This window comes from Myotis lucifugus, unplaced genomic scaffold (genome assembly GCF_000147115.1).
Source record: "Myotis lucifugus unplaced genomic scaffold, Myoluc2.0 scaffold_65, whole genome shotgun sequence".
Lineage (NCBI taxonomy): Eukaryota > Metazoa > Chordata > Mammalia > Chiroptera > Vespertilionidae > Myotis > Myotis lucifugus.
The window spans coordinates 3,827,296-3,853,783 of NW_005871113.1; the positions used below are offsets into that span (position 1 = coordinate 3,827,296).

The 26,488-nt window shown below is 35.8% G+C and overlaps 1 protein-coding gene across 15 annotated transcripts in view; it reads right to left on the bottom strand.

The window, feature by feature from the left end:
- Positions 1 to 26,488, bottom strand: part of RPS6KC1 (ribosomal protein S6 kinase C1) — a 131,282-nt gene that overhangs the window by 23,541 nt on the left and 81,253 nt on the right. For 13 of the 15 annotated variants that reach the window (XM_023754755.1, XM_006089883.3, XM_014456839.2 and 10 more), the window contains 4 exons: positions 14,509 to 14,556; positions 13,509 to 13,641; positions 2,632 to 4,209; positions 2,271 to 2,360 (listed from right to left, as the gene is read on the bottom strand). In XM_023754755.1, coding sequence (XP_023610523.1) covers positions 2,271 to 2,360; positions 2,632 to 4,209; positions 13,509 to 13,641; positions 14,509 to 14,556 — 1,849 coding nt within the window. The remainder of the gene's footprint in view (positions 1 to 2,270; positions 2,361 to 2,631; positions 4,210 to 13,508; positions 13,642 to 14,508; positions 14,557 to 26,488) is intronic. The other 2 variants (XM_023754757.1, XM_006089885.3) reach the window with 1 other exon arrangement.

A 26,488-nucleotide genomic window follows, 5' to 3' on the forward strand; every position in this document is an offset into this window, starting at 1 on the left:
AAAAGAGAACTAAGTACTCTATGTCCCCCTGTATTCACTGATTTGTGATTTTTATGTGTTGAAATACTAGTATATTATCATTACTCCCACCACTTTGAGGGAAGGAGGAAAGCCTACTTGTAGCTTTTATCAGTAGGACTGCCCTTCAATTTTGAGATGCAGTAATTTACAAATTTTTGCTCTAATTCCCTTTGCATTGTAAGCAAGGGGCAGGAATACACAGACTTAACTAAATCCTATAACTTTCTAGATTTAAGATCATCTAAATTAGAACACTAGCACTACTTTTCAGTTAAGGCCATTATTGGTTTTATTTTAACCTGTTGATAAGACAAATTAAAAAGCCCAAGGAATGAAGAGATTTTCCACATTGTTCAATGCAAGCCATAATACTAAGGCACTTTTGCAACTCACAAAGCTTGAAAGTACAATTCTTTTATGCAAATAATTAAAACAAAACCCTTCTTCAGACTACAGCTTTTTTTAATGTTAGTGAAGGACAACCTGGAAGATGAGAGCAAAAATCCATTAATGGTAGACTGCCACCTGCTGGTCAACTGTAAGAACTGTGATTTCTGGGGGGGAAAAAGCTTAAAAAGTAGAACTTGGATACTGATATATTAAATTCAGTATTTCAGAACACAAAACTGAAAGTTGTATCTATTAATGAGTGCAGTATGATTCTGTTCCACACATAAACTCTAGGGAGGTCAACATGCTATAATGTAACAGTAAACATGACTGTACTTTAAATTGAAGAAAAATAATCTGCTGGAATGCCAAAGTACATACAACCCTACAGAGTTTCCAGTAAGAAAGTAACAACACTAACAGGAAATAATGAGTCAGTTATAAACATTAAACAATGCTCCATAAACCTTTGGTTTTGATCTAAGGTTTATACTGCACTTGACTTCAAGGTTTAATAGGATTCTGCTTTTAAAAAATCCCCAGATTTAATTTTGATTCTAAAACCTCCAATTCATTATAACTAGTACATATGTTTATTTATACTGCTACCTAATATGCTATTTCTCACCAAATTAGAAAAGAGGAGAGTCTGTTAAAAAAAAGAGAGAAAGAGAGAGGGAACTAAATAACCTTAACAAAGTGATTTTACTCTAAACACATTTTTGTTATCCCATTAACTAAATCATACTAATAAGGCTTCAAAAAACAGCATAATATTATGTATTTGAGAGAAACAATAAAATATAAGCATGCTCTACTGCCCCTAAAAAGACATAAAAATGAAGAGCCCTAATTTGGGAGAAGAAAGAGAGTAAGGTAAGAAGAAAATCCAAATCACTGTTTTCAGAACATAAGTTTTAGGATATTTGCTCTGCAAGTTGAAAAACTTTGAAATTCCCCATTACAGAAATCATTCTTAGTAACTAAAAACAATATAATAATCATTTCCCATTATGCAGGGAAACAATGTTAGCATCAATAATACACTGGTTAGCTAGTAAGCACTTAAACACTGTATTAATCAACAACTAAGCAGATCATGTCAACATAATCAGCTTGAACCTCCTTTGAAAGCCGGTGGGGTGACAAATGAAGGCACTTTGGCTATCTAAAGAGGCTGACTATTAGGCAAAAGGTGAACAAACTTTGGATTCTGACAAAGAGAAACTAATTCAAATACAATTCATATGCTTAAGTGACTTGTAGTTTTCAACAAAGGATCTGATACCCCTAGAAATAAATCTCTAATTAAAAGAATAAATACAGTAAAAGAGAAACATGTTATATCAAATATTTGACAAAATAGGCTATTTTAAAACAAGAAGAACATGCTTTCTAAAATTTCTCAATATATAGAATGAGCTCTTTAAATTAAAATCTGCTCTAAAATGTGAGGTTGGCTCATCTCTGAAGTCACACCCTTGCATTTTTTTTAATTCTATATTTTATCCATATTTTTAGCCTTAGGAATTTTACCCATTTAATCAATTACCTCTCACATCTTAATAAAAATCATCCATTTAAAGAGGCTCAGGGTATTTAAAGTTCTTTCTAAACACTAAGGAGTTAAGACATTTCTAACGAGAAGTACAAACCCATCTAACAACAAATACACACACACACACACACACACACAAACTATGGATTATATAATGGTTTCAATTTCCTTTTCTGAAGGGTTAAGGAGATAACCAAATCCAACATATATGTAAACTGCTAGTGACAAATACAACTTCCATAAAGAAATGAGAGCTGCGGACCACTTTTGCAAGCGAAACATTGTAGGAGATGACTCTAACCTGGGGCACAGTACATTCTCTCTATGGCATCGCTGTCACAGGAATCTTCAACCTCACTCCACCTGCTAAAATACGTTAGCTGAATGTGTCCTAAAAACAAAACGACAGGAGAAATCAAAACATTTTTCTCTTCCATTTTCTGCAGAAGTGAACTGTAATTACTCCTTTTGTAGCTAAAAACAGTATCATTAAGAATAATGGCATCATTAAGTACTAGAAGCTATTACTGGGGGTGAATTTGCTGCACTGATAATGAAGCTCTAGATAGGAAATGAAGATACTAATTACAAGATAAAACGCCTACTCAGTTAATTGGAAGCAACAGCGAATAAAAAGAAATGCATTTGCAAAAGTTCCTGACCTCTATCATTCAATAAGATGTTGTTTGGGTTCAAATCGCGGCACACAATTCCCTCTCTGTGTAAAGCATCAAGGGCTACCACCATTTCAGCTGCCCATCTCTGAATGCAGCCCTCTGGGATGTAAAACCTGGAGTGTAGTGCTAATTTTTTATCAAGGTCCTCAAAAATCTGATGTATCTCCTTGTCTCCTTCTAGTGCTAGCCCACTGGCTTCCTTAGTCGCAGAGTCTCTCTGAAATAAAGTCTGTTCCTCTTCAGCCAAATCATCAGCTTGATCTGTAAACAGCAATACTTCCTCACTTTTTAAAGTGTCCGTGTCTGCATTGTATTCGTTAGCACCTGAGAGTGGGTCAGAAGCAGGGAATACGCTTTCCTCTGTGTTGTTTGCAGTCACTGCCGACTCGACCACTCCAAGTTCTTGAAAGTTAGGTTGTGGGCTATGCATCAAGGAGATGTCTGAACTACTATGATCAACAGCAGCTACAAATAACATCCCAGGACCCCCCTCTACATGGTGTTTCTCTGTTATACCATCAGATGGAAGCCTAGAGGGGTCACTCAATTCTTCTGCACCTGCTTCTTCCTGTGCTTGGCACTGTTCAGCACTAAGCCTGAGGCATAAAACATCGGGGGCTTCCAATAGTTTACTTTCTATTATGCCTACATTAGTCTGTGTAAACTTAGTAGGTCCCATTGCTGCACCATCTTTTGTTGGTTCCAATTCACCAGGTAGGTTTACAAGAAGATCAGGCCTCCCTTCATCAGTACCACTGATATCATCAAAAGCAGCATCTTTAAAAGAAATAACTGGAACAGAGTCATCAGAGCCCCTGCTAATGGTGTCCTGAGCTATAACCTTGCTTTCACTAATATTAAAACTCCTGTCTCCATCTGAAAGAGTAAAAAATGGTTTCAAAGGCTCTGACTTTAGATTATACATTTTTTCTCCAAAATCAAGTCCTAGGAGCTCACTAGTGCTATCCTTACTGTCTATCCTAAAGAATTCCATGGAGCTGGTTTTAGATCTACTGAGGGAATCTGATGTCCTTGGAGAACTAACTGTTTCCAGATCATCATTTCCAGGGAAGAATTTAAGCTCATGTGCCATCAGCTGGGTGCTGGGGCTGTCGCTGTCAGCAACAAGGTGCGTGGGGAAGCCTTCAACAGCTTTGGTATCAACACCATTTCCTTCAGTCTTCATGAAAGGCTCCTCATTCAGTGACCCTGGTTCAATCTTTTCTTGCCCGTATTCATTGCATAAGGTTAAATAACTAGTAGTGCATTCTTCTTCTGAACTTGAGCCAGAATCTGGCCATTTTGGTGAGCTATCTTGGCCATCATCGTCTTGGTTGCTATCATCTTGAGAGCTCAGGGTAAGACTACTTTTCAGAGGCAGAACCTGAGGCGTGGGTCCAGCATCGCTTCCTCTGGATTCAAAGCTGCTGCTGTCCTGAGGACTGGAAGTTGGCTGTTGCAGGTGAACTTTCGTAAGTGCAGGTTTTTTCACTTCCTCGATGTCAAAGCTTTCTTCAGGACTTCTGTTGAGAAATTTACTGACATATGACCACAGTCTGCCACCTGTGAACAAGTACAACAACAACAAAAATTTTAAGATCCCTAAATTAACAGTTATTTATTGAAGTCACTAGAAAAGCAAAAGGTATTTGAATAATCAACTAAGAGCCAGTCAATGATACCCACCCATTAATATATCCAGTATGCTGGAAGACAAGTATTTTAATAAAATGTCTTTTGTTATTGCTGACTGGTGAGTACAGTGTCAGCATATCTCCTAATACCAATTATTTCTGAAATGACAACCCATTTCTTCCTTTGAAGGGAAATTAGTTATAACAAATACTAACATGAAATCTCACAGCTGACTTTCTGCTTTAAAGTTAAATATAATTTAGCTTTAGAAATAGCTGATTGTGTTCTGATTTGTTTATGTAATAATTTTTTCAAGCATAGCCCCTTGGTCAAGTGGAAATTCATAAATAAGTGCTGCTTAAAACTGTATACTTCACTGGTTAAAAAAAAAAAAGTCAATAATATTATTGCATTTTGAAAATGCCCAGTCCAAGAGTAGAGGGGAGATTTGGCATCTGGTATATAATTAAGCCATTATAAATGACATATTAATAATATTTTCCCATTTTCTCTCCTCCTCATACACATCATGTGTGGTATGAGACCAAGTAATGCAATTGAATATTAATTGGGCAGCCATTAATGAGGCAAGCTATTGTAATTCTAATTTTGTATTCTGATATATATCAGAAACCTATACAAACCAAAAACATAAAAAACAACTTCACATAAATCACAGAAATAAAATAAGCCAATGTTTTACCAGCAATACTTGTTAGGTAGCTATTTCACCTTATTTTTCATTTGTTTTGTTTTTACCATTAAAAACTAAAACTTTTTTGCTAATTAGAATCACTGATTAAATAAACTATAAGCATCCAAAACCTACCAAAGCTCTACTGACTAGAAACAGTATTACAAGAAGATTAGTTAAATTTGATCCAGAAATCTTAAAAACAGTAATTGCAGAAGCATACTTTCTAAACATATAACTGTAGCTTCCAAAAGTGAGAAATCATGTTAAAAATGAAACTCTTTATTAATATGGTGAAAGCAACTTTTTTCAGCACATTTTAATGCTATTATTAAGAATTACCATATTATCATATACCAAGGGTAAGTAAATATTAAGGGAAATAATCATTGACAGTCAATTACATGTGTAAAAAGGTCAATGGAAGCATCCAAAAACACTTTTTCTACTTCTCATTTCACTTCATTTAGAGAAATTTGATAAATATATAAAAAGTTCCCGATACTATGCCTCACATAGAGTAACTGCTCAATAAAGGGTATCCGTCATAATATTAATCCTAAAATACTCATGCATCTCCTCTACCAGTGACGTAACAGTTTTCTTCCATTTTGATAATAGTTAGTGGTATAGGATATTATGGTGTTTAAATGTTTAAACCTTCTCATTTTTCCTTAGCTAACTTTCTGTTCTCACTAAATTATACTTAGTTTTTCTTATTTTCCAAAATTAAAACTTAATTTTAAACATTCATATATGGCTTTGAAACTCACTCACTTATACAAGGAGCTATGCATTGGTTCCATCTTAAGTCTTTTGACAACAGTAACCACACCCTTCTTGTCACAAATAGCTCTACTGTGGCACACTAACAATAATGCCTAAACCTGAAGCTGGGATTCCTGTATGCAATCTAAAAAAATGATGAGTTATTTTCAATTCTCCTAGATGTGACTACTGTAAGGATGGAACCACGTCTTTTTCATTTTTGCATATGTACTTCCTACATAGTGCACAGGACATGATAGACAATGACATAACAATGCTTGTTAACTCGGATGGCAACTCATCAGAAGGAGACATGCCATCAGAAAGCAGACAGTATCTTCAGCATGAAGTTCCAGGAATCAGCAGGAAATAGCATGTACTAAAGTTCCAGGAAAAAATTTCATTCATTCTTAGGCCAATTCCACCTGGATGAGCTGCTGAAATCTAAAATTCAAGGTGCTCAAATTCTTTATTTTTGCCCCCCAAATCACTTCCTCTTTCTGACTTCTGAGCCATTCTGTCAGAAAAGCTTTGGACCAAACTTGGATTCTTTTCTCTTCCTTTTTCTCTCTACAATTTTCCAAGTCCTATAGGATCTACCTATAATGTTTCTCACAGTCCTCCTCTTCTTTTAATTCCTTTGACCATTCTGTGTTTCTGGAATAAAGTTGTAGCTACAACTTAATTGCTACCATAACTGCTTCCAATTTAGCACAGATCTTATGATGTCATTTTTCCATTCAAGAACCCAAATCCCCTCCACCTACTGAATGATGTACCAACTCCATAAAAATATTTGAAACCCTCAGTAATACAGTATCAACCCATAAGTTAATCCTCTCCCTCAACTCACTGCAAAATTCATCTGAATTCAAAATTCACATATAACCACGCTGGGCTTTCGTTCAAACTATACCTATCACTCAGAAGTTTCTTTCCTACTAGTTTCCCCAATATCTGCTTGTCAAAATCCCACTCATTCTTGAAGGTCCTTCAGAATTTGTTTTATTTCACCATTCTTTTTCATATCTCCTCATTGGATACAACTCCTATAGTCTCTCTATCATCTATACAACATTCTATTTCATATTAATAATACTTTTATGCTTTTATTATCTCCTTTACCAGACTCCAGAGCCTTTATAACTACAGGGAGAGAATTCTTTCTAGCATATAAAATAATAGGTATTAGAGTGGCTTATAAGAAGATAACATCTTTTACAAATTTTTGAAACCCTCTCAAGGAAAAAGGTCCCAAAATACCCTGTATTAATAATGTCATTATTTTTGATCATGTAATCTTCCTATTTTAAAACAAATATATGGTTCTATTGTTTAAAATTTTCAAATAAAGAAAAGAACAAGGAAAACAAAAAATTCAGAATATATAAATTATGCATAATCACTATTAACTATTAGTACATTTGTTTTCAGTCATTTTATTCATGACTAACATCATTTCATAAACATTTTCTAATTTTCACGAGAATATGAACTTGAAGGCTAGATAGCACATGTGACAGGTATCATGATCTATCAATGAACACTTACGTTACTCCAGCTTTTGCTATTAGAATTAAAATAATATATACTTTTACATACAAATACTTGGCATCTCTGATTATTTCATCAAAACAGAGTCCCAGAAATGAAAGTACTAGATCAATACTTTTAATGCTTCTGATATGTGCTGTTATCCCCAGGACCTACTCCTACAAGCAATGTGCATTGGTGCCATCTTTATAGCAACTTGCTTATATTGGATATTAGCAAGTTTACCAATTTGGCTGATGAAATACGGCATCTGATTTAATTTCTACTCTTTCATTATTAAGTAAAATTTCTAAATGTATTTGCTGGCACTTATGGAATTTGTTCTTAGCCTAAACAAGTATCCAAATTTATTATAAAACCTCCGCATGTTTAAGCAAAATATAAACTGTTTTAGCTCTTCTCCATCCTTTCCTAGGTGCCCACTTAAATTTAATGCTCAATATGGAGCTACAGAAACAAACATGTTGGACCTATCACATATTTTTTTAAATTACGAAATCATGAAAATCACGTAATTTACAAGAACACATTATTCCTACTGAAGTTTCTCGCCCACAAAAACTGATTGGGCTTTATTTTCTATAGAGATAAGATCAGATCCACCAGACTAACATACACGAAGTCAATCTTACTGTTGTAACATTAAAAATATTAACCTTAAAAAAATCCTATTATTGGCTAAACCACAAAATAGAAATACCAAACATATTTACGCTTTTTAACATTTAGGAATCGAAATGACACCTTTCTAAGCCCCATTGAAGCATATAAAATAGAAGATATTAGCTATTTTAAGCTATGAAAATAGTATTTTATAAGGTTTAATTAAAACTCTCTCTTTGTATCTCATCAATTTTAATCTATTGGGGTTTGGGGGGTTTTTTTGCAAGATTGCAAAGAAATTTGTTAAATTTAAATTTGCTTGACTAAAATTAGAACTTTAAATTAATATATATGATAAAATATTGCTGGACCAATGATCAAAATCATCTTTTGACCCAGCAATTCTACTGAAAGGAATTTCTCCTAAAAATAGGTCTCAAAAAACAAAGATATATAAGTAAAAGCACTAGAAACAATTTAAATACCAATTAACAGGGGGTAATTAAATAAATTATGGTAAATCTATACTACGAAATACTTTGTATTTGTTAGAGCAATACTTTCAAATATTTATATAGTGTTTACCATGTACCAGGCCCTGTTCTAAGTACTTTACACATATCAACTATGTAATCCTCACATCAGTCCTATTGAGGTAGGTAATTATTATCACCCCTATTTTATAGATAGGGAAACATAGGCACAAAAAAGTTAAGTAACTTGTCCAAAGTCATACAATTAGTAAATGGTGAACTGGCTCCAGAATCCATGTTTTTAAGCATTACACTATACTACAGACCTATATACACTGAAAAGGAAAGCTGTCCAAGATACATTGTTAAGATGGGGGGAGAGGGATAAGCTACAAAACAGTATTTAAGATTCATTTATGTGTTGTTTATTAAGCAGACAGGTAGGGAGTATATGTTTATACACACAGGAAATTTCCCCCTATTTCTAGAGAATGAAACTTGACATTAAAGTGAATAGGGAGGGAGAGTTTTAATTTTACTTTGTATACTCCTACATAGTTCGAATTAATTTCTTTACATATTAGTTTTATAAATTTTTAAACTAGTTAATAAAAAGGTAATAATTTCACTCCTTGGATCCCCAAATAACTTGGGTAGAAATTACTTCCCATCTCCCATCTATTTGGTGCACATTCAAAAGCTTTTCCAATCATTTTCTTCTAACCTAGTCATTTCATTTTTCCTCTGACTCAGTATTCAACAATTATACACTGAGCACCTTCCATATTCTAAACATCCTGCTAAATGCTGGAATATGTATTATGAATATGATTTAATCCATAATCTTCGGAACTTAAAAAGTTTCAATAACACTCATGGCCTTTACTGAATACAATTATTTTCCCACTTTTTCTTCCTTAGAGTCAAAGTAAGAGATTCATTAACAGAAACGAGCATTTTAAACCTCTCTCCTAAAATCTCATCTGGTATAGCCAACTGCCCACTCCATACCACCTAGATTTAATAAGCATCTCACACTCACATGTCCAAACTAAATCTCTGATTGCTCCCTCTACATCTGCCTCTCCCCCAGCTTTCCCATCTCAGTAAATGGAAACTCCATTCTTTCAGTTCTTTGAGCCAAAACCCTGGAGTCATGCAAGGTAGAATCATGTCAGTTCTATGCTCAAAATATATTCGGAATCTAATAATCACTTCTCACCACCTCCACCATTAACATTTTGTCCAACCCCCCATGATTTTCACCTGGATTGCTGCAACAACTTCCAAACTGGTCTGCTTTTGCCTTTGTCCTTCTATATTCTATTTTCTACAAAGCGGCCACAGTGATCCCCATCTTGCCACAATGCCCCCCAATAACTATCTATCAATAAAAATCAAGTTCTTAAAGTGGCCTACAAGACTACACAGGATCTGCCCACCTGTCTCCTCATCTTGCTAGGCTCATTTCCTGCCACTCTTCCCATTCTGCTTCCACCACAATGACACTCCTGCTTCTTGTACACCAAGTGCACACTCTTGCCTCCAAGCTTACGTACTATTCTCTCTTGCCAGGATAATGTTCCCTCACGTATCCACACTGCTCCCTCTCTCACTTCCTTCAAGTTACTGGCCAAATATCCCTTCTTACTAAAGGGACCACTCTATATAAAATAGCAACCCCTACCTCGCCCTTTTGGCATTCCCTTCCTTTATTTATCTCCATCTGACATATATTTACTTAAGTATTTGTGTACTGTCTGTCTGGCTTTTATAATGTAAGTTCCATGTGGGCAGTCTTCATCTATTTTAGAACTAAGACTGTATCCCAGTAAACATGCAATACATTTCTGACTGAATGAAAGAAAATAAGTCAAAGAGACTAATGTGAATTATGAAGTTTTTTGTAAGCAGAGGAAAACTAAAGCCACAAATCATAAATATTCAAATATTCATATTATGAAAAAACAACTGCTCATTTACTTTTTCAGTAACAGTTTAGCCAGTATATGAAAGTGACATTTGTATGCTATATGCACAACTTCCTAATTCACAGAGATAACAAAGAAAGCACCACAAATATGTAAAAGATAGCACACAGTCCATCATCTAGTTCACTTGATTGCTCAAGCCAAATCCAAGAAATTGCCATAGATTTTTCTCTCCCAAAATTTATTTTATCACAGATGCCATGGACTCTAAGTATCTCTGCTAGTAGGCTAGAAGGCCATGCCATCATAATTTCTTGCCAGAGACTACTCAATTAGCCTTCTCACTGCTTCTTGTCTTACCTTTCTATAATCCATTCCCCACACAACAGCCAGAGTGATTTTTTTTCTTAATGTAAATCTGTTCTGACCACTGCTTCAGATGTCCAATGTTTCCCAATGCACTTGAGTAAGAGCCAAAGTCCTTACTCTGTCATAGAAGTCTCCTGCCTGCTTCTCCCATATTCCACTATTACCCTCACCTACTACACTACAACCAAATGACCTCCCTTCTTTTCCTCAAACATTTCAAGTTTGTTTTTGCCTTCAGTTTCTTTCACTGATGCTGTACCTGAAATGTGATTCCCCCTTCCATCCAAATGGTTCTTTTGTCATTCAGAATTCTTAAATGTCATCTGGACTTCCCTGACTACCTAATCTAAAATAGTCCCCCAATCCTTATCTACTGGATCTCTCTCTGTTAAAGATTAGTATGGTATTGCCCAGCCTGTGTGACTCAATGATTGAGTATCGACATATGAACCAGGAGGTCATAGTTTGATGCCCAGTCAGGGCATATGCCTCAGTTGTGGGCTCGATCCCCAGTGGGGGTCGTGCAGGAGGCAGCCGTTCAGTGATTCTCTCTCATCATTGATGTTTCTATCTCTCTCTCCCATTCCCTTCCTCTCTGAAATCAATAGATAAAAAATAAAAGATTAGTATAGTCCTTATTATTATCTAATATTCTCATGCTTTTAGTTTTTCTGTTTGACTCTTCACAAGAAGAATGTAAGTTTCAAAGGGGTAGGCTCTTTTCTTGTTTTGTTCACCTAAACATACTCAATAAATTTGTTGAATGTTAAATGAATCCAGAGTCCCCATTTGTACTATAATTTAATATTTTTGCATTATAAAATCTTCTTAAAATTAAACAATAGACACCTAAGAAACACAGTAAAAAGAGATTCCCTACCCCTAAGTCCTATATAATAAAAGGCTAATATGCAAACTGACCAAACGACCAGTCGCTATGACGTGCACTGACCACCGGGGGCAGACGCTCAATGCAGGAGCTGCCCCCTGGTGATCAGTGTGCTCAGCCAGAAGCTGGGCTCATGACTGGTGAGTGTAGCAGCGGTGGCAGGAGTCTCTCCCACCTCCGCGGCAGTGCTAAAGATGTCCAACTGCCGGCTAAGGGACCTAAGCCAGCAGTCGGACATCCCCCAAGGGCTCTTGGACTACAAGAGAGCACAGGCCGGGCTGAGGGGAACACACACACACACACACAAATTTTGTGCACCAGGCCTCTAGTGTTTACATAACCCAAGACAAATTCTATGGTCATGTGACCATTCAAATTCAGATATGGTCAACAACAAAGGAAAATAGACTTGGTAAAGATAATCTAAAATAGTGGAAAATTTGAAAACTATTATGTCTATGTCTTTAAATCAGATTATAAAGGCTTTCTATAATACTGCAATAAATTCAGTTGAAATATCAGCTTTAGAGTAGAAGGGAAGGTGAGAAAATGGCCGAAGAAAAACTGAAGTATGAGTTGAAGAAGCAAGAGAAGAACAGGAAGAGGAAGTTGTAAATAGCAGGGGTAAAATAGGATTACAAATTTGCCACAGATAATCTCCAACATGAATAATCCACCCTGGGTAATAGAACATTGACTATAATTACATTCATCCTACCGACCTTGCTCTAAATTATTATGGATTATTACTGCACAAGTTATTTTTGTTCCACACCAGAGGTGGTTGTATTCAGCTATCAGATGACATGACCTCTAATTCAATAATGTCTGTAATGCACTGGTATCCTCAGATAAAAGCTGTCTATAATGTCTGAACAAAGGTGAATTAGTTATCCAATTCACACACGCAATTAACTCTCTTAATACCTGAGAGACCATGAAGCCCCTTCTGAATTTCCTATTAAGTACCACATATGGAGGTCTTCCCTCCATCTGTAGTTATCTTGTGCTGTACTTCATAATAAACAATATTAATAGTTTACTGCCATCAAAAATCTTGCATTAGTTCTCATAAGAGACCTCATTCTGCAAAGCAATGACTCATTTTCCTGGGAAAATGCATTAAATTCAAATATTATGCCTATTAGTAAAGCACAATAGTTCCCTATTCTCAGTAATGTAAAAATAATAATAACACCTTCATGAAATACAGAAAATATAATATTTTCACCATTTTAAAGAACACCTCTTAAAAGCCAAAAGGCAATATTTATACTGTGGATTTATATTTATATGCTGTATTCAGTTATTTTTAAGAAAAAAAATTTTTAATTCAGGCACTAAAGGGCAAAAACAAATCAAAACATAGTCTTTTTGCCACCTGTTCCCTCTACTCAGAGCTGAAATTTCACAAAGAGTTTGAAGGCAGAGTAGTGTGCTTCTCTCTGTTTTGTCCCCATATGTGATGCCAATGGCTGTATTCGCAAAAACCCAGATTAGAATAACTAGGTCATGTCTAATGTCAAGCAAATACCGGGCCTTCTAAAAAGGGAGGTAATTAATTAATTCTTCAGGGGATGCTTTTTATTTTAGTCATCTAACATTAATGTATTTTGTTCTCTTGTTGAACAAAATAAAATCTGTACAATTAAATCTGGCTCTCTTAGCACACATTTCCATCCTATCAGATCAAGTCTAGGAGAAAGCAAGGAGTTAAGTATATCAGCAGAACGATCCTGTAGCTCCAATGAAATCTGCTGCTCACCTGGGTTTTCATTTCCCCTCCCAACTCAAAGTAGGCAGGAAAGGCAGAGGAAGAAGGCAACAGTTTCTTACATGTGTTTCATATGTTTTACCCGTTCGTGTAATGACAGATGGACATTCTAAAAACCAAAAAACTAAATAGGTGACATTCCTGGCTCCAAAATTTTAAAGTACAAACCAACCTTCTGCATGCTGCAGCACAAGAAATACCGACTCCTCAGAAATGATGTACTTGTGCAGACACACCATGTTGGGCACACAGCGGGGGATGATGGTCTTTCTGTTCCTGCTGTATTCACTGCTTTTCCTTAGACCCTGACAGAGAACAAAAAGGTCAGTTGTACCCTCAGTTGCCTTTGGAGCCTGCTGTGCTCTGTGTTTATCAACCAAACTAATCTATCCGAGTGACTCTGGGCTTCAGAGAAACCACTCATCTGCTGCTCTATGCCCCTCAGTCCCTGGAGGCTCTGCTGATGGCATCTGGCGAGAATCCAGAGAACAGAAGATGCCACAAAGCTGCCATTAAAATCAATTATGTGGGTCAGTGTTTTTATTAGAGATGCTCTCAAACTAAGTCATCAGGATCACACACAGTTATTTCTCTATGACCTTTTCTTAAGTTTTATTTACTTGTGTATATCTTTAAAGCAGTAGACATTGTGAGATCAATTCGAATTCCTGAGACACAAAAGGTATTCCTAGATTAAACAGGCAATTTTAAAGTTCTATTCCAAAAAAGCACAAAGATTATTTTAGTTTTCTCCAAAGGAACAGGTGTGTGCAGAAACGTGTCATACCTTGGTTTAAAAATCTGGGGAAATGCCAGTGATAAAATATATTCATAAAAAGAAATTTGTTTCAGTATATGTCAATGTGATCTACTGCCATGCATCAAAAAAAGAAATATAAAATTAATATGAAATTGATTAATTCTGGATGCAGTGGAAATGCTTAAATGCTTGTTAAATGTATGCGATGGAAGGACAAAAGATAAAATAAATACAGATCATCACAAATATAAATGAACATTCCAAATAGAACATTCAAACACCCAGGAAAACAATATTATTTTTTTTCTTTCAGAGCACAATTTGAAAATAAATTTCAAGATCATTAAACATATAAATAAAACTTTAAAATTACTTTAAAAATTAAATAAATAAACATACAAATTCTACTTACTTTTAAAATGAATGTCTGTTCTGTCCTTGTGTCCATTACAAGTAAAACCTACATAAAAAAATATGAGTAATAATTTATTCACAATACAATGCAACATTAACTCATAACTTTTTAAAACTACACTTTAAGGGTTTGGGGAAAGTGCTAAATTGACTCCACAAAAGATTATTAACTTCTGAACAGATTTTTTTTGTTAAGGCACCAAATCACAGGATTAAAGTAGTCTTACCTGAAGGTTTTATTATTGTTTCCTTTCTAAAAATGCCATATTTTAGAAAAATTACTGTTTCCTAGATTTACTTTAAAATGTATTTCTTAAAAGTGAATGAAAAATTATTTTAGACATTACTTTAGAATTTTTTTCTCATGAAACTTAGTTAAGAAGTAAAAAACAACAACAAAAAAAAACTTTTATAGTAATTGCCGAAATCTCGATTTTCTCCCTACAGCCCCTTACGTAGCCACTTGCTATTATAATGTGATCTTAGTAACTCAAGCTCCAGTCTGAGGCATCCTTATGGTCCCACTTCTCCATCCTGGACTCATCCTAACTCAGTGATGACGAACCTATGACACGCGTGTCAGAGGTGATACGCGAACTCATTTTTTTGGTTGATTTTTCTTTGTTAAATGGCATTTAAATATATAAAATAAATATCAAAAATATACATCTTTGTTTTACTATGGTTGGAAATATCAAAAAATTTCTATATTTGACACGGCACCAGAGTTAAGTTAGGGTTTTTCAAAATGCTGACACGCCGAGCTCAAAAGGTATGCCATCACTGTCCTAACTCCTCTTTTTCCATCAGCAAATTCTGTTAGCCTTATCTTCAAAATGTATCTAGAATTGAAGTGCCTCACCACTTCATGGCTATTTCCCTAATCCAAACAAAGACACCTGGATTAGAACAACTGCCTTCCCAGCAGATCTCTCTGCTTCCATCTTTGCTGCCCTTGGTCTGTTCTCTAAATAGCAGGCAGGGTTTTCTTTTTAAAACAGAAGTAGATCATGTCACTCCTCTCATTCAGATAAAAGACCTAAGTCCAAAAGATGATCTCAAGACCCCTCATGATCGCACACACTGCCACTCAAACTCCCGACTCCCCACCCTCTTGATAGATGGAAGGAGCGAAGAGAGATACAAAATTATCCTACCATTTTAATATTTTATTATTAAATAAATAACCAGAGGTTGGCAAACTTTTTCTATAAAGAGACAGATAGTAAATATTTTAGCTTTGCAGGCCCATGCGGGAGGTCTCTGCTGCAGCAATTCAACCCCACGTTGTAGCACCAAAGCAGCCACCATCTGAAACGGGCTGTGACAGGAGTATTTACACCACAGAAATCAGCAAGCACTGTAAACAGGGAATTTTTCCCGCTCAACTCCAGAGCACTGGGAGTCAAGGATGAAAAAAATTGGTGGTCAGAAGAAAAAGTGGCGAGTTAAGATGAGACAGCAATTTGAGATGGTAAATTCCATTTTCGACATGATAAATTTGAAATAATAGTGACATCATCTTTGACCTCTCTTCTGAGTGCCTGATATACTTATGTAGGTCTCCATTTAATTTCAATTGAATATCCCCACAGATATCTCCTGAGCTCACCCCTTTCTCTCCCAAAGCCCTGTCCCCACTAAAACCAAAACAAAACCCTGTTTCTCCTCCTATAAAACTGAATAATACCACCATCCACAGAACCCCCCCAAACCAAATAGTTCCCTAAGTCACTATAAATCCCCTGCCCCCTACCTTCATAACCAGTGACTACGACAGTCAATTCCACCTCTTATTTCCTTATCCACCCTCTACTGTCCTTCACCTACCAGGCTTTAAGTGTTTACTATGTGCTGTGCTTTAACCATGTGTAATCAATGTTAATTCTTTTAACTACCCAATGTGATAATTTTACCATTTCTATTCTAACTGTGAAGACATTACAGCTTCATCTGTAGGAGCTATAATGGTAGATAACAATGGTGTCTATCATATGTGAAAATTTCAGTGAGAGATAATCCTGTAAAAGTACTGGTATAGCCAGTTGTTATTATTACTGCTATCACTATTATTGCTTCTTCTCCCTTAAATGTTCCCCCATCCACTTACCAAACAAGTGCTCATCTTTTCAAATGTCTCTCAGTAACAGTCTTTTCTTCCTTTGTTCTCACCCTGTATACGTTACCAACTTCTATATAGCATTTCTAATCCTTCAGTTTGGTTTTATGCTTACTTGTCTCTCTCCCAATTTAAGGTTTGTATCAGCATGTTGAAAGAAGAATAATGGTCACCAAAGATGTTTTTCCCCAGTGTCTCCAGTGAGGAACACAGCCCTGCCAGCACCTTGAGTTTAGCCCAACATGACATACGTCAGACATCTATCCCATGTGACAATAAATTCAGCTGTTTTAAGCTGCTAAGTTTGTAATACTTTGTTATGGCAGCAACAGAAAGCTGTATAGGGCAGAAATGATGTCTCCTCCGACCCATGTGTTTCCCATAATAAATGTTCAAAGTGAATGAATTCAGGTATAAAAGTATGGAAGGTAGATGGCAATATCAGAATGAAGCTTAGAAAATAAATTGAAACTAAAGGTTTATTCTAGTATTTGAGCATTCTTCATAAAGACAATAGCTAAAGGCAGGAGAACATGCCCCACTAAAAAAAAATGCTTACTTTATCCTAGGCACTGTATTTGGGTTTTAAAGAATTAAATCACGTAATGCACTCAACAATCCAATGAGGTAGATACACTTTAACCAATGTTACAGTTGCTCATGCTCAAGAATTTAAGAAATGGTAAAGGTGAAATTTAAACCCTAGCAGTCTGGCTACAGGGTTCTTCTTTTTTAATTGCTAAGCTATACTAGTTATGTCTAAATTCTATGTCATACATAGCTGTTATATTGAGAATATCTATATTTATAAAAGCCTAAGCGACCATTACGACCGGATGACCTGCTGGTAGCTATGATGTGCACTGACCGTCAGGGGGCAGACACTCAATGCAGGAGCTGCCTCCTGGTGGTCAGTGTGCTCCCACAGCCAACCTCCCGTGGCTGGCCAATCTCCCACAGTCCCTACCCCTGGCCAGCTGGCCCCAATCGGCCCCAATCACCAGCCAGGCCAAGGGACCCCACCCGTGCACGATTTCGTGCACCGGGCCTCTCGTATAGACAATAACCACCAAAATTGTAGTGAGAAAGGTACAAAGAAAACCAGAAAATGTAGAGGTTTAAAAACAATAAAACCATGTCAAGGAAAGAAAATGCTTTAAATTAGTGTAAGCATCTAGAAGCCACGAAGACTGAAAAGGAGAAGGGATTACTGCCTAGGGAATATAAAGCCACTGGTAACTTGTTAACAAATATTGCATTATGCAGTGAACTGGTGGAGATAGGAGCCAGACTCCTCTGAATTAATAATGGGTGATAAGAAAATGGAGGTGACATATATAAATCTTTTAATACAAAAATATATCAAAAGGAAAAACACTAAAATGAAAGAGTTGGTAGGATCATCAGGTTGAAACTATTTTCGGAGGATAGACCTATTCTCCCCATAATTCCCCTTTGAGCTACCTTCTGCACCAATCTTCCACTGCATTCAAAGAACTTGAACCTTGACAGTTAAAGTAACATATCATGAGAGCAAAAGGAGGCACAAGGAGGCACAGGGCCCTGCCCTTTCTCTGCAAAAAAGAAAGTGAGTCTGTGAAGACATGTAGGGCCCTCAGATCTCATTTGTTTTTATATCAAGTTGTGACTCCTTTAAGCCACTCACCAGAATGCCAGTCCTACTTAAACAAGACATATCTCTATGAAATAGAAACATTTCACTGGGTAAAAGGTATGGAAGCTGTACAAAGGAAAGAACTTCTTTCTCCTACCAGAAGCTTCCGAATTGACTAAACTGCCTCTATGCACATAAATCAGAAGTGATATCTCTTTGCCGTCTCACTTAGCCATGAAGCATGAAGTGGATCAGATAAAAAGGCCAAATGAAGACCAATAAACATGCCTGGGAAGTGCTGCTTTGTTTACATTTACTTTCTTCTCCTACCAAGTTTGTCTGCAGCTAGACAATGTTCACATTGAGGCCATAAACACAAGAACATATGTGGTTTTTTTAAAATGTGCCCTTTGACTGTCAATTTCTCCCAAACAGGTGTTGGCTAAATGATTATAAATTGGCCTCTGGATACACCTCTTCAACTGAGCCGTACAGGGCTGGTGATAATATAATTAGACCTAAAAACATCAGGCCAGTGAATGCTTTCCATCTGTTTGGCAATAATGTTTAGTTAACAATAGTCTTTAAAAGAAGCACCTTCAACTTCAGTTCTTAAAGTTATTTATAGAGCCATTCTTAACACACCAGCACTCTTGCTAACAAGAGCTTTAGCCACTTGGAAATTATTAGCCATACGGCTGTATACAAAGAGAAATGACTGCATTTAACATCTGTATCTTTCCAAATGTACACGCTTCAACCTCATTTAAAGTCATTTCTTAATGAGCAGTGCTGTGGTGCTGCATTAATATTATAGTTGCATGCACAAAGATCATAAGGAGCCAAACATTTTTTTAATGCCAATAGTAGGCCAATCTGTAATGAAGCTGTCAGCATAAAGGACAAAATAATAGCTTCTTTAACCCTCAAACAGAATTTGTTCATTTGTAGCATAGAACACATCAATTTAAAAACTGCTCATGGGTTTACTCACCTTTATAAAGACAAAAATCTAATTTGGTACTAATTTGATACAATTGTCTTTCCAATAAAAGGCTCCTAAACCCATCTCTTATTTAATAATAAAACAAGTACTATAACTAAAACTGTCATGAAATAATTATCTTGGATAGCATACCTTATTGAGAGAATACAATTAATGTATTTCCCTTTCATTTTTCACACTTACTTATCAGCACTATATTAGCATACGGTCTAATAGAAGAGATTACTCCATCTTTGCCTGTAGTAATATCTAAAAGGACTGCTCCTCACTGGGGAAAAAAGCAGACAACTTATCCCATAAGGATTAGCCTCATCTGTCCTTCAACTCCACCAACACAACGAGACTCCTCCACTCTTTCTTCACAACAGTAGTAGGAAAAGCTCCAACGGATTAGAAGTCTGGGTCTCTCCATTAACTAGAATAGGGAAGGCCTAATAGTTAACTAGGTTCCACCTTTGGAAAGACAGGAGGGGTGGAGGAGCATATCAAAAGCATCAAATGATGATAATTTTTTAAGCATATGAAGAATAAATTTGGAGAAAAGAGATTCTACCATAAAGACACTGACTGTGGTGAAGAAGTATGGAGAGCTCCCTTCACAGAAGATTGTGTCACCCATTTTTTAATCTTTTTAGATATTTAAATGTTGACATTCAAAATCTGTATGTCTCTAAAAATAACTTCAGCTGCAATGCCTTTAAAAAGTAAGATTACCACCCTAGCTGGTTTGGCTCAGTGGATAGAGTGCCAGACTGCGGACTGAAGGGTCCCGGGTTCGATTCCAGTCAAGTGCACATGCCTGGGTTATGGGTTCGATCCCCAGTAGGGGGCTTGCAGGAGGCAGTCAATCAATGATTCTCTCTCATCATTGATGTTTCTATCTCTCTTTCCCTCTCCCTTTCTCTCTGAAATCAATAAAATATATTTTTTTAAAAAAATAAAGGCTTTAAAAAAAGAAAAGAAAAAAAGATTACTGAGTAATTTGAGAGAATATCTATGTCTACTTGGTGCTTGTTACTTCACAGGACTCCAGAACAATTCATAAATGTTAGAAAAATGTTAAGAAAAGTCAACAGAGTCATCTTAGACCAACACAGCCTTCCCTTAATGGTATCAAAGCACTATTCTTGTTTGCTAGGAACAATCTGACTGGACTTCACCTGTGAAAATTATAACTCTGGGAATCCACACATCAATGAACATACCAGAAAAGAATGCGATCAACATAATAATAAAGAAGCCAGAGAAAACACACAAGCACAACTGTAATACAGTTTTTCTTAACCAAGTTTCAGACTAATAAGATTATACTTACTATGCTCCCTTTTAAAATCATTTACACAACCATTTTAGTGTTATTAACTAAACTCATCTTGGCAGCATTACAGGAGCTGGTAATATTACTTTTCTGTAGAAATGGTTTTGAACAACAAACCTTTGGTTCCCCCCAAATACCACATGATGATAATCAAATGTTATTTATTTACTAAATACCCATCTCATTTTGTATGCTTATCATATTCAAAATGTATTTCTAAAACTGTTCATTATTAATTCCATGCCTTATTCTCATAAGATATCTCTTTTAAAAATTTAACAACCAGAAAACAAGGAAAAGGTGACTTTTCATACCAATAATTCTCCCCACTAAGGTCTAACTGTCTCTTCCTTTGGCATCAGAAGGCTAGCAATGTTCCCAGGAACTGCAAAAGCAGAAGATATTGAGCCTCCAACTTTAGTGCATCAGAAGTCGCAGCATCAAAAGCATCAGCATGAACAGACTGTGTAGAGGCACTTCTCTCATGTTATGCCATGAAACCAAGCTGTTCTTGGTGGTCATATGTTCACAAAAGTTATTTCACTGATGAGAATTGAAATACAAAAGTAAAATTCAAGATGGATACCTATAAACTCTGGTCTAAAGAATATCTTCATTTACTATTCCAAGGATCTATTTTCAGTAGAGAAAAGTATGAAAGGTAACCTTAGAATTTAAGGGGGACAGAAAAAAATCCTTTGGAGTCTTATTTGTCCTAGAACTTTCAATATGCCACATTATCATGAAATGAACAAACAATCCAAAAAGGGTAATGCTTTGTGGATTGCTGGCAGTCAAAAAATTACCAACCAGCTCAGAACAAGATGAAATATATCTCTTTGAGCAGGGATGGGAAATGTCCAGCCCGAGAAATGATTTGGTCTGGCCCTGCCAAGGCATTAGGGGTGAGTTAATTAAATGTTTGACCAAATAATAGCAAGCTAATTTTTAACTTGATAATTTTGTATGGCCTCCGAATGATGTTATAACTATCCAAATAGCCCTTGGCAGAAAAAAGGTTCCCCGGCCCTGACTTAGAGACATCTTCAAAGGTAGGAAACAACAGGCCAAATCTACAGGAATGCATGGAGATAGTACTCAAGATTCACATTTCTTTCTAGTTATTAAATTCAAAATACCATAATTCAAAGTATACTTAAAATGTTTATCCAAACATCTTAACTCCTAAAAAAAAAAAAAAATCCCCTATTTAAGTTTAGCTAATTCTCTTATCCGTCTTAACTACAGGCAAATTGGGGCAGGGACAGCAGGGAAAGAACCACATTAGGAAAAGCAAGCAACAAAACTAAGCTGGTAAATAACTAATTTATCTATAAGAAAGCAACTAATTTTAGATTTCTTTAAATGCCCAGACATGTGCAAAGGTTTTAGTATGCTAATTTTTTAATTAAAAGATATTTCAGCAGTGAAAGCTCTTTCATATGCACTACTGATTCTTCATCAAACGTTAACTTTCCAACTAACACCAGTATAGCCGGTGGCAGCCTGAAGGTTTGCCATCTGCTGCTACCCAAAGTCACTGTGGCCACCTTCAGAACAGATGCATCAAAGCCCCAAGATAAGAGACTGAGGAAATACTGCCTAAGTCAGTGTAAGGGGGATGATGGACCCAGAGGCAGGCAACACGCAAGCTACCAGAAAATACACAACATCACGAACCCTTAGAATATGTACCCAAGGTCACAGGGGACTCCAATGGCTACACAAAAAGACAAGAGAAATACTACTTCTAATGGAATTTACTTAAGTAAATTAAGTAAATGTGATGACTTTTCTCTTTAAAAAAAAGGAGGGGTTCTGGTCACATTTAAAATCCCCTCTGATTTTATTCAAAATAAGTATACAATGAGTAAAATAAAACATAAAACGTAAGGTTTTTTTAATCAGTCTACGGATAACAATTTATATGTTTTTATGTAGTCATAAGACACTTTGTTTTGAAAGGCTTGTTTTCTGTTACCATCACACCCACAGTCCAAATGTTACCAAAGGAAAATGTACTTTGAGAAGAGGTTTTATAAAATCCACAAAATGCCAATTAAAAATCCTGATTTCTGCCTACTCAAAAAATGCCATTTATTTATGGTAATGATCACATTTACCACAATACCTCATATAGAAACAAAATACTGTGATGTGTTTTAAAATATTTTTTAAAAAGAGCATCTCAATCTGGCTATATTCAATTATGATACTGAATAACTGGCATATAATCACCTTGAAAGAAATTTACTAATATGAAATTTTCTTATCCTTCATCTTTGCTTTCTGCTTTTTTAAATAATTTTTTTCATTTTTAATTTATTAACTTGAGAGAGAGAGAAAGGGAGAGAGAGAGAAACATCAATTTGTTGTTCCACTTAGTTATGCATTCTTTGGTTGACTCTTGTACTTGCCTGGCCAGGGATGAACCCACAACCTTGGCGTGTAGGGACAATACTCTAACCAACTGAGCTACCAGGCTGGTGCTTTGCTTTCTGCTTTTTCTTTAATATTTTAAATGCAGATAAAAGAAAATCATTATAGAAAATAAATTTTTAGAAAATAATGCAAAAAGCATCTTTTTATTCTTGGTTTGAAAATGGCAACAGGTGCATTTAGTTTGCATAATTCTAATCTAAATCCAGATTTTTTAAAGTTCTTCAAAAGTTCCACAGGGAATCTGTTACTAATTTATTCAAAATTAGGGCATTATTAAGTATTCATGTACCATAAGAACTGCCAATGAATCCCATTTGTCCTGTCCTCTGTTTAAATGGAATATAATCATAAACTGTTGTATGCAACCAGGGATGGTTTCTATAACATAATACAACTGTGTACTGTGTGTGTGTACCCCACGTGAACTCAATTTATACCTTTGTATACTTAGTAAGCTCAATAATAACTATGATCTTTTTAAAATATTTTTATTGATTTTTTACAGAGAGGAAGGGAGAGGGATAGAGAGTTAGAAACATCGATGAGAGAGAAACATCAATCAGCTGCCTCCTGCACACTCCCTACTGGGAATGTGCCCACAAGCAAGGTACATGCCCTTGACCGGAATTGAACGTAGGGACCCTTCAGTCCGCAGGCCGACACTCTATCCACTGAGTCAAACTGGTGAGGGCACTATGATGATTTTTTTAACAATCATAGTTTTTCATTGTGATAACTAAGAGTAAATGCTACCAGAGTATATGTCCTAAGATATGTTATAAACATTATGAATTATACGATTAGAAAAAGAAAAGTATATTTTGATGGTACTAAAACAAACTTGCCAATACAAGTAATTTACTCAAAATTCAAAGCCTACATTGTTTCATTTCTCCAAAGCACATTGAAATATGATTGGCAAAGTTTGTTTTCTTTGACAGACTAATATCAGGATCAGAAAAGAAAAGAGATTTTAAAAATGTTTCTCTACTTCCCATCTAAAAGTCGGCCAAACCTCTGGGTTATTCATCTTTAGGCAAATAGCTAAATGTAGGCCTTGCCCTACAGCAATACAAAATACCTGTATACTCCAGAAAAACAGCCCAAGAAGTAATTATTTCAGCCACAAACACGAATTTAAGAATTTCTTATATTCCTGTTAGTCAGTGTCAATAAATGTAAGCCATCAATATCAATGATGTCTCATACTAGGATGTGAGGTTAATGATTTAGTGAACAATAAAGCCAACACTGAAATGTCTTTTATATACATACCCCCCAAAAAAAGAAAATTTTATTTTGTATAATTTTCAAATCCTAGGCCTATACACCTATTACTTCATAAAACCCGCTTCCAAAGGACATGGTGTGTCTTTGTAAGAAAACTAGATATAAACATAGCAGAAGGCAGAATATAAGACAGAAACAATTGGGTTTAAAATAGAAATGCTGAAGAGCTAGGAAAACATCCTCTTCTCAGATCCAAAGGCTTTAAAAGTTACTTCTCTACACCTTCATCATTCTCATTTTGGTTGTCTTTTCGGTTACTGTGAAGCAACTTGCCCAAGGCAACAAAGAGATTATGCTAAAGAGAGGTTAAAACTCAGTTGGTTGGGCACAGCCCGACACCAAATGGTTCTCAGTTGGATTCTCAGGGCACATGCCAGAGTTGCAAGCTTGATCCCTGGTAGGGGGCATACAGGAAGCAGCTGATCGATGTTTCGCTCTCTCCCTCTCCCTTCCTCTCTCTCTAAAAATTAATTTTTAAAAATCTTAAATAATGACTTGAATTTAGATGAAAATTAATTCAATTAAAAGTATAGTCTATTGTATTTAGCTTTAGATCTCTTCTTATTTGCATTTGCTGGAAAAACCTAATACTCTAGTGCTGATACAAACTAAGTCTATTCATATCCTGGTTTTATTCTGCTGCTAGATGTGTTCTATAAATATACTTGAATTGTTTATAGGTCCTGAAAACATAAATCCCTAAAAAGCAGCAAGTATGTCTACATAGTTTTTATATAGTGTTCAGAAGTAGTGCAGTGTATACTCAGTTAATAAATGCTACCTTATAATGATAATGGACACAGAGGCTACATCTTCAAGTCAATCAATATATATCCAACTAAGTTGCCAATGTCAAAGGTAGCCTGATTGCAATTCAGAAGAAAATGCCTCAAGGGCAAGGAAGCTATTACTTTTAAATGTTTTTAATGAGTTTTGTACTTTCATAGCAGATGGAGCTGAATTTCTGTTATGGATTAAAACTGAACAATGTTTTTGTTTTTTTTGAACAATGTTTTAAGATGACCTGGAAAATTTATTTAGTATAAAAATACAATGTGTTCATGTTCTAAAAATTTCCAAAATATTTGAAAGCATATATGTAACACAAGGTACAACGCTCATTCTCAAACTGGCAATTTCATTGACTGCAACAAAGTACTCTGCCAACAATCTACGGGTGTGCACTGTGAGAGAAGGTGAAAGGGGAGATGGAGGAACATTCTGACAATTGTCCATTCAACCCACCCTCTTGCTCTGATCCTGCTGGTGTAGTATATTTTGAGGTGCAGACTCACTGAGTATTTGAAATCTTAAAGCCCATATATTGTCTCTTTTTGTTCCCTTTACAACTATTCAGCAAGCATTTATTGAAACCTTATTGCATGGACAGCACTGTATTCAGTTAGGCATTATCAGAGAAAATAAAAAGGAATAGAAGATATAGTTCCTGCCTTTCAGGACAAGTTAACAATATATTTAAGGCAACTAAAATTATACAAGTGAAAATAATACACAATTGAATGCTAAACTTAATTCAAAGAAAGAAAAGACGAGTAGGTATTAGTTATGGAGGAGGCAAGCTTTCAGCTGTCTTGAAGAAGAGACTAAACATAAGTGGCCAAGAAGGAAGAACTGAAAAAGCTGAAGAAGCTAGCAAGAGAGCAACCCCTTTACACTCTTCTATGACCTAAATCCTACTCACCCCTTTCTTTGCTAGGATATTCTGCGAAGCCTCTGGAGAGCCCGAGCTAGGTGCCCCTCCTGTATGTTCTCACAATACCCTAGTGTACACTTTCCCTTCACCCAAAGCACTTTCACGCTATATTGTAACTGTCAGTTCATTTCTATTTCCCACTCAATTATAAACTCTGAGAGGGTAGAGATTAGGTGGGTATTATTCACCATTATATCTCCAGTGGCTAATACTCAACACACAGAAGTTCAATAAATATTTGCTGAATGAATGAATGAGAAAACAGACATGGAAAAGACATGCAGAGAAATGGTGAGGAGGCAGGCAAATTAGAATAAATGGTTTCAAAACTTGTATATTGAGTATCTGCTATTTGAAAATCTCTATGCTAATGCCAAGAATCCAAAATTAAATAAGATGTAGTCACTAAGCTGCTGTTTGATATGTATAGTTGAGACGTATTCTCCAAAAACATATATCTTGAGCACAGGATTT